The sequence below is a fragment of the Rhipicephalus sanguineus genome, chromosome 3 (genome assembly GCF_013339695.2).
Source record: "Rhipicephalus sanguineus isolate Rsan-2018 chromosome 3, BIME_Rsan_1.4, whole genome shotgun sequence".
In the NCBI taxonomy this organism is placed as follows: Eukaryota; Metazoa; Arthropoda; class Arachnida; order Ixodida; family Ixodidae; genus Rhipicephalus; species Rhipicephalus sanguineus.
The window spans coordinates 34,810,555-34,824,245 of NC_051178.1; the positions used below are offsets into that span (position 1 = coordinate 34,810,555).

At 49.9% G+C, this 13,691-nt stretch overlaps 1 protein-coding gene across 4 annotated transcripts in view; it reads right to left on the reverse strand.

Annotated features, from left to right (window-relative positions):
• The window catches only part of LOC119386548 (RNA-binding motif, single-stranded-interacting protein 1), an 89,575-nt gene that overhangs the window by 52,538 nt on the left and 23,346 nt on the right, over positions 1-13,691 (reverse strand). For all 4 annotated transcript variants that reach the window (XM_049413169.1, XM_049413168.1, XM_049413167.1 and 1 more), the window contains exons 3-4: positions 11,315-11,623; positions 1,919-1,980 (exon numbers count right to left, since the gene is read on the reverse strand). In XM_049413169.1, coding sequence (XP_049269126.1) covers positions 1,919-1,980; positions 11,315-11,623 — 371 coding nt within the window. The remainder of the gene's footprint in view (positions 1-1,918; positions 1,981-11,314; positions 11,624-13,691) is intronic.

Here is a 13,691-nt window from a genome sequence, read left to right on the forward strand (position 1 = left end):
CCATGGCCGATCTGTTCGAATTGTTTAAGGCACCGTAGAAGGAGGCGACGTAGAAAGATGAGGCACCGAAAATAAAACTATCTGCTGAAAAAATTGCTCAGAGACGACATCTGTTCGATGTAATCGCACACTGAGATTTCATTTACCGAGTTTTCGTAAAATTTTCCGATTTCGGGTCAGTATCTGTTTAGCCGTCGCGAAAACGTGTCTTGTAAACATTGCAAAGCATTGGTGATGTTTTTCGAGAAAGTTGTTTTCAATAAATTGTAGACGACATGAGTATACTGTTTTTCTAGGACGTTTTTGTATCTCGATTAATTACGCTTCTTTGTATACTATTAAGGCTTTTACAAACGTGCTGGGTTGTTCTTGGTCTAGATAAGACGGCAGCGGCTAAAATTGTGGTAGTTATAAAAATTACGCTGAAAACCCTCATTCGCTTAGAAACTCCTATGCTTGGAAGTTAGGCGCAATGTAGACAGCTCAAATATTGTCACAGGGTCATGACGTCGACGAAGGCAGCAGTCAGCAGGTCTGAGATGAAACTCTTTATATGTGGCCGAACTTGTGGCCGGGAAACTGAAAGTCAAACTACAGCAATACGCTGATAGCGGTGAACAGAGCGTCTACCGTCGATCAACTGACAAGCGGTCAAGCGCGTCGGCTTTTATGGAGGCGCTGTTGAACTTTCCAGCGATATCGCTGGTGGCGGCGTTATCTCTCGACAAAGCTGGAACATTCGCGTGCGGCGCGCAATCTTACCAAAACGATCTACTACAATCGCGAAGCTTCTCGAACACTGCTTCGCGGACAGCGTCGAGCGTTGATAACCGTCTTTGCTGGTCAAACCCGAATACATCAAAATAAAACAAGAAGTCGGCGTGGCAATATAGACCGAACATCGATTCTTAGCCAATCAATGAACAAAGCACGCGGGCCAATGCGTGCAGACGACCTTATGCATATCCACCTAAGTATCCACTTAACTAGTACAGTAAGAAAGTTGCCGCGCAGTTGCCGCGAGCAACTGCGCGGCGACCGCAGCGTTATGCCGTGGCAGCAGACGACGCACCGGTAGTAGCGCAAGACGGAACTGCAGCGCCGCTAGTTCTCGCGACCGCCGTTCGGACCACCCTCCTCCGCTGGCGGAGATACGGAGCTTTGAAACTGAGTTTGTTCTAGTAACGTTGATCTCTTCTACGCCCAATCTCAGTGTTGCCTAGGGCAAGCTTCTCGCGACGGCATGCCAAGTTGCAACGCGCACGCTAGGCCTAACGAGCGCTAGCTGCCATGTCGGCGGCCGCGGACTACAGAAGTTGCGGTTTGGTGCCGAGCCAATGAAACATTTTGCAATTGTTGCATTTAGAAGGGGTGACTTACATCTTTAACGAAAACGTGGGCGTGCGTGTGAAACACATGAGTGGTGGTTTGTCGTCGCCACCGTTTTCGACATGGCGCACACGCTGTGTGCTACCGCGGCGACTTCCCGTGACGGCGCATTTTTTCCGCGTTCGTTATGTCGGCACCGCAGGTCCGCGGACGCTAACCGTTCAACATTTCCAAATGTAAGCAGACGCAAACTTACGTCCCAGTCGCATGCCTCGATAGTCGGAATCGCGCGCCCACCCGTTGGTCATGTTTTGCACACGTGCAACCTTTCAAAAATGTTGTTTTGGTTATAGTGCGGTACCGCTTATAGTGCGGATATTCGAGACTCCGGCGACTTACGTTATAAGCGGTCTATGCTGTACTAGCTATTCGAAAGTCGAATCGAATGATTCGATTAGGTACTATTCAATTCGAATTCGAAACTCGAATATTCGCACACCCCTACAAAAAACGGCATACAATGCAAAGGACGCGTGCTGGTGTGCTCGAAAGATTCACCAGACCAACAGGCAAAACAAAAGTGGCTTACCAGCAAGCACCTTCCCATTGAAAGTGGCAATAATTTGTTCGCATTTCTCCTTTGACTCCATCCTGCACAAAGAAATAAAAACAGCAGGCATGTTTTTCAAATGAAAAGCAGCATTTTCTAAAATCACTGTATTACGCTTCTATTAACAGTCACCTTAATTCCTTACTTACTGCAACCTTCAAGACCAGGCCTTCCAAATAAATGAAACACAGTTTGTACACAGTCTCAGCAACGCCCATTTTTCACAACCTTAACCTATTCGCTACCTGTGTCCACGCTCATAGATATGACTTCTTAAAGGGGCCCTGCAACACCTTTTTTAGTTATATTGGAATAGTCTCATTATTGACGTATGACTCTTCACGAGTCATATGCCGCAAAAATTTTTCGAATCCGTCAAGTCTAAGTGGTGTTACCAAATTATAGAGATCACGTTCCGCAGCTTTCTCCCTCAACTCAACGCAGCGAGCCCGCGGAAAGCAGCGCGCGGCGTGAAGGGAGGGAGGGCGGAGGTGCGAGGAGGCGACGTCAGCGCCGGCGGCATTTTTTTTCTTCATTTTTTTTTCTCTCTGGCGTCTCGGCGCAACCACATGGTCTGTGGCGACACTTCCGGTCGGCTCGCGCGGTCGTCGTCGAGCGGCGGAGCTCATGGCACCGTGTATCGCGCGTGCTTGAAAACTGCGAGTCGGTTTCGTAATGTTGGGTGTGCACCTCGAACTGCCGTAGTGTTTTCATCGCTCTGCCAACCATGGACGCAAACTTGCGTGCGCGTTTGGAACGAATGACAGCTGAGATGGGTTTCGACTCTGTGGGAGAGCACACGTGTCATGAGTAAAGGGGCACGGGGTGCGTGCCGGACATCGCAAGGCGTCGATGGTGTGCGGGGAATGGAAATGTACCCGATGGTGTGCACCCTCGCCACGTCGACGCAAGCCATAGGCCGGAGAAAGGCGCGTGCCACGCGACCCGAGCCGAGGTGAGAGACCACGGAAGAAGAGTTAGTCATTGTTCGTTGGAGTCGTCGAGGAGCAAGGTGTTACAAGCCAGCGTCGCACCCGCGACGAGAGCAGTAGGGCCCCGTTCTGGGGGCAGCGGCACGAGAGGCTCGGGAGGGTGGCCGTCGACCTTGGTGTCATCCAAGTGAGGCTCCCCGGGCTTGCAGCAGCCCCGTCACAGCAGTTCGCAGGGCACCTACGGCACTCCCACAGCGCGGCAAGACGACGGCGACCCACGGACAATCACCAGAGAGCCACTTCGGCAGTAAGACCCGGTGGCACCAAGGGGAGGCCAGGAGTTAGGCCTAACTGGACGAGACGACGTTCTCGAAGAAAGACCGAAGGGTCAGCGACGAGGACGTCGAGCGAGGCGGCGGATCTCAGACGTCGAGGAGCAGCGTCGACGGGACTGAGCGTCGACTTGGACCACGAACCGAGTCAGCGGACACCGCGAACCGTAAGAACGCTCCATTGGTATCGCGAGTGACTGAGAGGCCATAGTGGCCAGACATTCGGGCTAGAGGAGCCAAGTAGAGCTAGAATGCGTCTCGGTGTTTTGTCAGCGATAGCGCACTAGCCTAGGAATTTCCTAATGTACCAATATTGTTGTAAATTTTGAGTATTCATTTTTGTTTGCCGTGGCGTTCGATAAAGTTTTGTTTGCAGTGCCACCACGGGAGTCTTTCTCTCTCGCTCCCAAATCCATTCCGACATTGCAAGCGCTCCCGAGATACGTGACATAATAAGTGGCGAGCCTGTGCCAGGATTTTTCCAGCGTTGGGCCCAGTCACGTTTCGTCGGGGGTTGCAAGGATGGATATGGATTGGGACAAGATAGTGAGAGTCATTCGGGAGAGAAAGTTCAATGGAGAGCAGGGTCTCAGGTTCATTGAAGAAGAGTGGGAGAGTAAGATAGAGGAGGGCAAAGCCGAACTTGAGGCAAGATGCGCCGATCTCGAGGCGAGACGCGCCGAACGCGAGGAGAGACGCGCCAATCTCGAGGCAAGTCGTGCTGAACGCGAGGCGAAACGCGCCGATCTCGAGGCAAGTCGCGCTGAACGCGAGGCAAGTCGCGCTGAACGCAAGGCGAAACGCGCCGATCTCGAGGCAAGTCGCGCTGAATGCGAGGCGAAACACGCCGCAGTGTTAGAAGCTTACGCTCGAGAGAAGCGGGAACTCGAGCTTCAACTGCGATTGGCACAAGCCAAACAAGCCAAAGAGGGTATTGGACAGAATGAGAGAAGGTCCATAGAGATTCCATCGGGAGATATCAATGTGTCTGATTTTCAGAGTTTTGTTTCCGCTGAGCAAAGGGCCAGTGAGCCTGCTAGTGGTGCAGATGCAAGCAGTCTTTGTAGAAATGGGCAGAACAAAGAGGAATCAAGGGTTGCACAGAGTGACAGGATAGCAACGGTTAGTGAACTGCATGCCAGTGCTGTTGAAGAGGGGACGGAGGTAGAGAATGCGACACCTCCAGACAACAAAGAGCCAAAGGATAGCTACCCACTGATGAGCATGTATGTTGAAGAAAGAAGTAGTCAGCGTTCGCGAGATGTGACAATAAAGAGTAAGATGAACGCAATGGCTCAGAAGCACAGTGCTAAACGCGTAAACGTTAAGGAAACGCAGGCAGCTCCAGAGATAGCGAAAAGTGATTTCAAGCATCAGGACGCAAGAAAAGATGCCCGAGCTGTGAACAGTAGACGCGTAAGACGAAGGAGAAAGAACGCTGCGAAAACGCGTCAAGTAGGTTGTATTTATTTGGATGCAGAGAGGGTCGTGCAAGAAACCAGGGTCGAGCATAAATGTAGGACACAGTCAGAGAAAGTTAGGTCAAAGAGGTGTCCCGTGACGAGTAACGGAGGAAACAGCCATAGGGAGCACGCTACGTGGGCAAATAAGAACAGTCCTTTCAAGAATGAGCTGAAGAAAAAGGGCCCAAATGTTGCATATGGGGGGAGTAAATCAACGACTAGTGAGTCCCATGCCAGTGTGCCTGAAGTGGGCAAAGAAGAAAAGAACGCGATGCATCCAGGCAATATTGAAACCGAAGACAGCGTTTCGCTGAGCGACATGCCTGTTGAAAGAACAAGCACTCAGCGTTCGCGGATAACATCAGAGAGGAGTAGGATGAATGGAAAGCCTCAGACGCACGGTAGTACAAGCGCAAAGTTAAAGAAAGTGAAGACAGCTCTGAAATCAAAGGAACCTGGTCGTAATTATCAGGACGCCATAAAGGTGGCTGAACTTGTCAAGGGCAGATGCGTAAAGCGGACTAAAAACAATGCCCCCAAAACGCGCAGAGTAGGGTGTAAGAAGTGGTATGCAATGAGGTTGAGGCTAGTAGTGAGAGCCAGGCATAAAGGGTGGACGCTGCCTGAGGAAGTTAGGTCGAAGAGGCGTCGGGTGAAAAGAAACAGAGGCATCAGCTTAAGTGAGCGTCCGAGACATTGGGTAGCGAATAGACGTAAGGAGAAACTGAAGAGGCGTCGGGTTAGAGTAATCAGTTGTAGTGAGCATTTGAGAAGACATGTCATGAATAGGCGCAGGAAGAAACTGAAAAAGATGCGCAATGTGAAAAAACACAGGTTTAAGCATGGTGTATCAAAGCGGTGGCTCCTATTGTGTTGAAAGGATGCTAGAATTTGAAATAGGTTTTGAGAATATTGATGTATAACATTTTTTTTTTACTTGACCTTGACAGACAGTGAATTTGTGCAGATTTTTGAAGAGTCAGTGTGGCGCATTGTGAGTAGTTATTTCGGCAGGTGTAGAGACTGCAGCCTATAGTGTTAAGGACGATGAACTTGTGAACATCGCGAACGGTTCAGTGTAATGTTTGATGACGTGTTCGTGAAAGTGCGTGGTGTTCACCATGGTGCAGTGAAAGTAGATGGGACCATAAGAGAAGAGAATGCGAGTCAGAAGTTTAAGACATCATCAGAAGAGCAGAGGGCCGCAACCCTGAAGAGGAGAAGAAGCAGTTTTTTAAGAAAAAACTCTTAAAAGGGGGCCCAATGTCATGAGTAAAGGGGCACGGGGCGCGTGCCGGACATCGCAAGGCGTCGATGGTGTGCGGGGAATGGAAATGTACCCGATGGTGTGCACCCTCGCCACGTCGACGCAAGCCATAGGCCGGAGAAAGGCGCGTGCCACGCGACCCGAGCCGAGGTGAGAGACCACGGAAGAAGAGTTAGTCATTGTTCGTTGGAGTCGTCGAGGAGCAAGGTGTTACAAGCCAGCGTCGCACCCGCGACGAGAGCAGTAGGGCCCCGTTCTGGGGGCAGCGGCACGAGAGGCTCGGGAGGGTGGCCGTCGACCTTGGTGTCATCCAAGTGAGGCTCCCCGGGCTTGCAGCAGCCCCCTCACAGCAGTTCGCAGGGCACCTACGGCACTCCCACAGCGCGGCAAGACGACGGCGACCCACGGACAATCACCAGAGAGCCACTTCGGCAGTAAGACCCGGTGGCACCAAGGGGAGGCCAGGAGTTAGGCCTAACTGGACGAGACGACATTCTCGAAGAAAGACCGAAGGGTCAGCGACGAGGACGTCGAGCGAGGCGGCGGATCTCAGACGTCGAGGAGCAGCGTCGACGGGACTGAGCGTCGACTTGGACCACGAACCGAGTCAGCGGACACCGCGAACCGTAAGAACGCTCCATTGGTATCGCGAGTGACTGAGAGGCCATAGTGGCCAGGCATTCGGGCTAGAGGAGCCAAGTAGAGCTAGAATGCGTCTCGGTGTTTTGTCAGCGATAGCGCACTAGCCTAGGAATTTCCTAATGTACCAATATTGTTGTAAATTTTGAGTATTCATTTTTGTTTGCCGTGGCGTTCGATAAAGTTTTGTTTGCAGTGCCACCACGGGAGTCTTTCTCTCTCGCTCCCAAAGCCATTCCGACATTGCAAGCGCTCCCGAGATACGTGACAACACGCGCCCATTTCCTTTTCTTAAGGCTGGCGCGATCACGAACTGACGGTGGTAGCCAAGGGACCACTAGGAGAGGAGCACCGTCGCCCTTTCCGGACAACCCCTTCTTCCCCGTCACTCCGCGCGCCAATCCTCGCTTCCCGGCTCGCGGGAAAGGGAACTCGCCCTGCGAGGGAAACAACCCTCGTGGTGGGGAGGGAGACGGGAGGTGAATAAAACAACCGGGCAGACGAGCAGACTCTCGCTCGTGCCCTGCTGACCTGTGAGGCAACACCTCACCGCCCCGAGACCCGCCAGCCGATCATCGACCGAAGGTGTAAGCGGTACCCTTTGTTTTCTACGAGAGCGGACTATCCCTCTACGCGACATTTACGCGTTATTGCTAGCGCAGCAATAAAGTGTTGTTTGTTGATCTAGCCTGTTGCCTTATTCGCCCGAACACATCGTAGCTGCGATGACGCGCGCTACGGGAAGGGGACGTTGACACGGTACGACTATTTGCGGCTGGGACAGGAGCTAGGCTTCTGCACCAGCCGTGCATAGAGCGGACTCCCCTCAACTCACACTCCAGATACACCGCCTCGTCGCACTGCTCGTGCTTGAATCGCATTCAACACGGCAAAGCTGCGTGCACCCTTCTCCCAGTGGCGGTACTTCGATGCTGTTTGCTCTTCGAATGCGGGCGCACAGCGAGTGCGGGCTGACAACAAAGAACTAAAGACTAGAAGAAAGGATCGTCATGGGGCATTGGGCCGGCGCGGACCCATCCCCCGGCTGTCTGCAGCTACCGTGAAAATGCGAGTCTGCTTGGTTGCTGTGTCGCGGTTTCTCGGGAACCTGAGACTACGGGGAGGATGCGCCGAGGTACGGCTTCGATGACATACTGAACAGACAGCGAACGGGACTCTCGCCATACAGCGAACACAGGTATCCTAAGCTAGCCGGCGCCAGCATTGTTATCGGAGAAATGCTGCACCGCTGCCTCGGTCGGTCGTGAGAATGTGCCGACGATGCAGTTTCCAGCTGACGAGGCAACACTCGAACGGCTGCCACTCTCAATGGCAACCGGCGATGGTCAAAAGCACAGAAATATTCACGATTTCGGCACTGCACATGGTGAAGAAAACGCAACCACGCAACTACGAGCAGACGAGCTGTCGGTGAGACCGGAAGTGCTAATATTAATGTTTGTTCGGTGTTTTAACGGCATAACACAATATAAACATACATATTATCTACTTATTGAACTCAAAATTAACAACTAAGGTAATAATGAGGGTGTTATCGTGATTATAACATCAGCCAATGGTGGAACTGCTGACAATCACGTCATATATTGCGGACTAATACATCATTTGTCGAGAGAAGAGGGAGCAATTTTCAGCTGACTTTGAGAATTTATTGTAAATTCCAGGCCGCTCGCTTCGCTATAATATTTGGCTCGCGTGTTCTCGGGAGCCTCGACTACCGATTGGCAGCGCTTTTTGACCCTGCTCAAAAAGTGTTGCAGGGCCCCTTTAAGCAAATTACGCAACAGGAAACTGCTCAGTGTAATTGAATGCCAGTGTAGTTGAAGGTCGCACATTCTGCGGCTGCTTATGCCTAACTGCTTTACACTTTCATGACCACACCTATTTCAATCGATAGTATGTTATCGATAACTTCAGTTCAAATTTTGGTGCTCTCTAAGAGCTTCTGGACAGCCAACGCCATTTAAAGGGTAAAAGAGGCAGTATTTTGTCAGTTTCGCTTTTGAGTTTCTTTTTTCCGCCGAGCAGGAAAATTTTAAGGCTCCTTTGCAGCCAGAAAGGTGAGAGCCCGTGCTTCCGGTTATACCGTCCACGTCACTCGTGGGTGCTCCACAAAAACGGCGAATTTCGACGGATTCCGATGAATCTCAGCATCAATCTCTGGATGATAGTGGCAGCAAAGATACAGAAGACAACTTGGATTCGTCAAGACTTCAATATGGACAGCGTAGCAAGTAAACCCGCCCCGACACATCAGCAGGTATCTGCTGGTAAGTTTCGCTCCCTCCTCGGACCATTTTATCACTGCCACGTGTTGATGTAAACGTATCCAATGCGTACTAAAGGTCACAGCTCTAATCTGCAAGGTCTGAACTTTGTTCAGGTGGGAGCATTTGGCACCGGCTGCAAAAAGAGCAGAGTTCTCTCCGTGAAGATGGCACGGAGTGGATCTAAACCCAGCGCTCCGGGGTGCCACACGGCGGCTTCTTCATGCTGTTTTTCACCACAGAAGTCGTCAGAGAGATATGCAACTACATAAATAAGTAGGCGTGGATGAATATTTTCGAAAAGCCAACGCACAGTGAGAGGGACAGATTCTGGAGGGAGGTCACTGAGGAGGAGATGCGCATGTTTGTCGGACTTCTGGTGTACATGGGAATCGGCCAAGTCCGACGCCTGCATGGCTACTGTAATGGACAACACATATTTTCAGCAAGGGCTGACTTCTGGCCTTGTTGGTACGACATATCTGAAGCGTTTAGTGCAGAATTATGAAGACTGGACAAGTAAGGAGAACACGTACACAGGCGTTACGTGTACGCCTGTGTACCGTGTCCTCCCTGCTTGTCCAGTCTTCATAATTCTGCACTAAACGCTTCAGACATATTTTCAGGCTTTCTTCCACTGTCAGTGCTGTCACGAAAAAGGTTCAAGGCGTTGCTTGCAGGAGTGTCGAAGTCTGGGCCAGTTGGTTCATGTTACTTGAACAAAAGCCAGCAAATTTACGAGATGTGAGAAAGAAGCAAACGCACACAACGCTGGCCTCCAGCGTTGTGTGCATTTGCCTCGTTCTCATGTCCCGTGAATTTGCTGGCTTTTCTTCAAGCATTGTGTGTGTCCCCGATCCAGAGAAGACGACCATTGTGTCCCCTGGGAAGTTTCACCGCGTGTCTTTTCTACTGCAACACATGAACGATTCATCCAAGCTATTTTTTAACCACGTCGGAACCTTTCCATGGATGAGAAAATGGTGAAATCTAAACGTCGGTCTGACATTTGACATTACATGAGGGACAAAGTAGTCAAATGGGGATGTAAATTATGCGTTTTGGCAGATTCAGAAACTGGGTACACTGTTCATTTCATAGTACGCATGGAAAGCCACCTCAGCGTGCCCAGCACTAACCACAAGAAATTGAAAAATACCGGAACTGCAAACTGTGCTACGAAGAAAGGAAAGTTGAGCAGGTAAAAAAATATGTTTTCTGTGAAACGTGCAGCCAACCTTGGTTTCATTGCGTCGGGGAACTGCTTTGCGCAGTGGCACGATAGGCACTAGTGTTTAAATTTTTGTATGTATAGTAAATAACTTTCGTACTTACAGAGCTTATGTTTGCAATATTATTCTATAAGCAGTGATGCTACCGAAGACTTCCCATTTGTGGCAATTTTTGGAGCGGCGAAATTTTTATTTTTAAGCACTTTGGAGCAACAAAAGAGCAGCAAAAGATCGTCTTCACATGGCAGCGAATGCTGCGTATCGGCGGAGATTCGGCGATGTGTGTGCGCATCGTTTATGTGCGCACACGCATCGGGGAAAGTCAGACGAGTTGACCACTCTTCCTGCCACAGTCTTTGTGTTCCACATCGAGTTTTTAAACGCTCCATCCGAGAGCCGTAATCTATTCCGCGCTTTGCTGGTATCAGCGGCGCTCATCATGAGATGCGAATTTGCAGGTGGCGGTTGCCTCGTAGTTAAGCGGGGTACCGAATGTATTTGCGAGAGCCTGGGCGCACACCAAAATGCCTGATAAGTGTGCTGGGAGGCATTAGAACTATTTCGGACGTGGCTGTGGCAATTTTATCGCCTGAGCGGAATAAAAAAAGCATGAATTCATTTTTCCGGACGATTTCGCGGTCCCTAGGGAGTCTGAAAAATCGGACGTTGCCTGTACACATCAAGCTAATCTTATGATGCACACAAACTTGGCACTTTCAGTTTTGATTCGTAAATGATGGGTGGTCCAACATTTTTGCTTGTATCTTTTGAAAAAAACTGCGTGGACAGAACCTTTATGCAGCAAAATGATGGGCGATAAATTGCACATTTAACATGACTAAAAACCAAAAAAATTACATTTTGAAAAAAAAAAAAAAAACAATTTGCATTTCCCACTTGGCCTCATTACCAGGAAGGTCCGAGGACTGCGAGAAAAAAAAATGTTGGAAAATTAAACATTTTGACTACAATGACCCGTTGCAATGCCCCCTTTGAAGGTCCGATCTCCTGGCATTGGCTAAACCCCCCAGATACCCTTTTCTCGGGGCTCAGTCATCCACGGCTACTTGTGGAAGGGGAAACTCAGGTAGGTCGACTCTGTGGTGACACTACTCTCCAAACAACTGCAGAAGCTATGGGAGTACAACATTCTATTCTATCCAAACATGCTTGCTTCTATTAAAAAAAGAAGCATTCAAGCAAGATCCCATGCAATACGTACCTGGCAAAGCCAACACCCCGAGACTGTGCACTGTTGTCGCGCAGGATGCGGGTGGAGATGACGGCGCCGTGCGCCTGCAGCAGCTGCTCCAGGTCCTGCTCGGCCATGTAGAGGGGCAGGTTGGCCATGTACAGGTTGGTGGGGTCCTGCTCCTGCTGCTTGGCCATCTGCGCCTGGACCCCCTGCGCCTGCAGGGCCTTCACCGCCTTCTCGGCTGCCAGGGGCGACTCAAAGTCCACAAACCCATAGCCCTTGCACTTGTTAGTGTCCTTGTCCAGAATGGCCTTGGTCGAGATTATGTTGCCATACCTGCAACCACAGAGGGACCACATCTGCACCACCATCAGCGAGAACTACTATACACGAAGGCCATCCAGAATGGCTTCGTCGATGGCTGCTTGGATGTGTTCCCAACAGCCATAAAACGGGCAACCATAATGACGAAATAGATGGCAATCACTTCGAGGGATCACATTCTGCAGAAGCTGCCAGCTGGTAGAGCCCTTGTTATGGACAATATGCCAAATCATTCCCAATGAGAAGAGAAAGTGCCTACAACAGCCTGGAAAAAGGAAATACAGGAGCAGCTCAAGAGAAAGAACATGACCTTCAGTGAAAGGATGCCGAGATTGAGCCCTTCCAGTACAGAGCTTCCTCCAACATTGCCCTATGTGCTCCTTTCTTTCTATGTTTTACGTTACCGCCCCCTTACATGTGTTACTACTGCCTTGCGCAAGCCGCACCAGAGTGTCTGGGAACATTCCAGACTGTAGCAGATCATTTTGTTAAGATTGTGCACCTGACTCGAATAGTCAAGATTATTCCAGAGCTTGCGCGACCACCAGTGATAAGGCTGGAAAGTTCGATGCATGATGTATAAAAGACTGCGCGTCCCAGTGATGATCGGATTATCGACGGCCGACGCTCTGTTCGCCGCTATCAGTGTGCAGTGTGTATTGCTGTAGTTTGACTCTCCGTATCCCGGCCACAAGTTCGACCAAATGAAGAGTTTCATCTTGGACACGCCGAATGCTGCCTTTGTCAACGTCACGACCCCATGACAATATGTTGCGTTGGCAGGCAAGTATTCTGCACGGATCACACTCACATATGGCACATATCTGACATATGCGAATGAAATCAGCTGCGGCCGCGACTCGCCGTCTCCGTTGCAGCGGTAGGTCGTGCTCGCTACAACTTGCACCGTCACACGCGCCAACTGGCTGACGCGAGCCAAGAAACCACCGCCCACTTATCAGCCTACCGCTGCAACGGAGCCGGCGAGTCCCGGCCGCAACTGATTTCATTCACTCAAACCACGGCTGAAGGCAGCATTTTCACTGCGCGCCAATGCGCTAGTCACGTGGTTCTTTTTATATTTCATGGGCTTTCTTTGCAGCTTGGAAAAAATGGTATACGTGACACTTTCATTATCGCAAATAATGCAACTGGGGTTTCTGAAGACGCTCTCGAACTTTCCAAGTCGCATTTCTTGCCTAAAGTCAATATTTAGCAATTTAGTTAAATAATCCTAATTAACAAAATAGTTAATTACCAAACAAAAGATTGTCTGTAGTGCACAAGGTGACTGTCAGTAATTTGCATCTGATTTCACTCGCCTGCCTCTAATATTGTATTTTTTAACCCTTGGCTAAAGATACTTGGGACACCCGGTATATTCCTGTGCATTGACTTCAAAGCACTGCCATGTTCAAAAGTAGTTCTGCATAAAGGATTATATTCAACGCACCCGACTTCAATATACAGTAGAACCCTGCTGATACGTTTTTGAAGGGACCGTAGGAAATGAACGTAAGAGACGGGAAACGTAAGAGACGAAAAACAGGAAAAACGGCAAAATATTTAGTGGTACAGAATTTTATTTCAATTCTTACGAGCAGCACGAAAATTGGCGCGCTCAGCCGCGATCTAGTCGATGGATAGAAACGCGGAGCTAAGGACGGCCTCATCCACAGAAATGTAATCAACGTATGTGATTTTTTTAACATCAACAGCTGTAGGCATGAAAGAACTAAGCACACGCAATCACGACCGGCGCGGCGAGTCCGACCGCGAACCGCACGCACGACCATGCGAGCTAAACTCCTCCCGTTCTCCGACAAATAACGATGATGATAAGTCTACGCCAACGCGATGGCAGAAGTGAATGCCAATCTCGGAGGCCTTGCTTTCGCAAGCAATTACGTCATACACGCCATGTTTGTGCAATGCAAATCTCAAAGGCTATGCTTTTGTCAATAGTAAATGCCAATCTTGAAGGCCTTGCTTTTGCGAACAGTTACGTCATAGACGCCATCTTTGCAATTTGAATCTCGAAGGCCATGGTTTTGTTTGCATCAATTAAAAGATTCTGTTG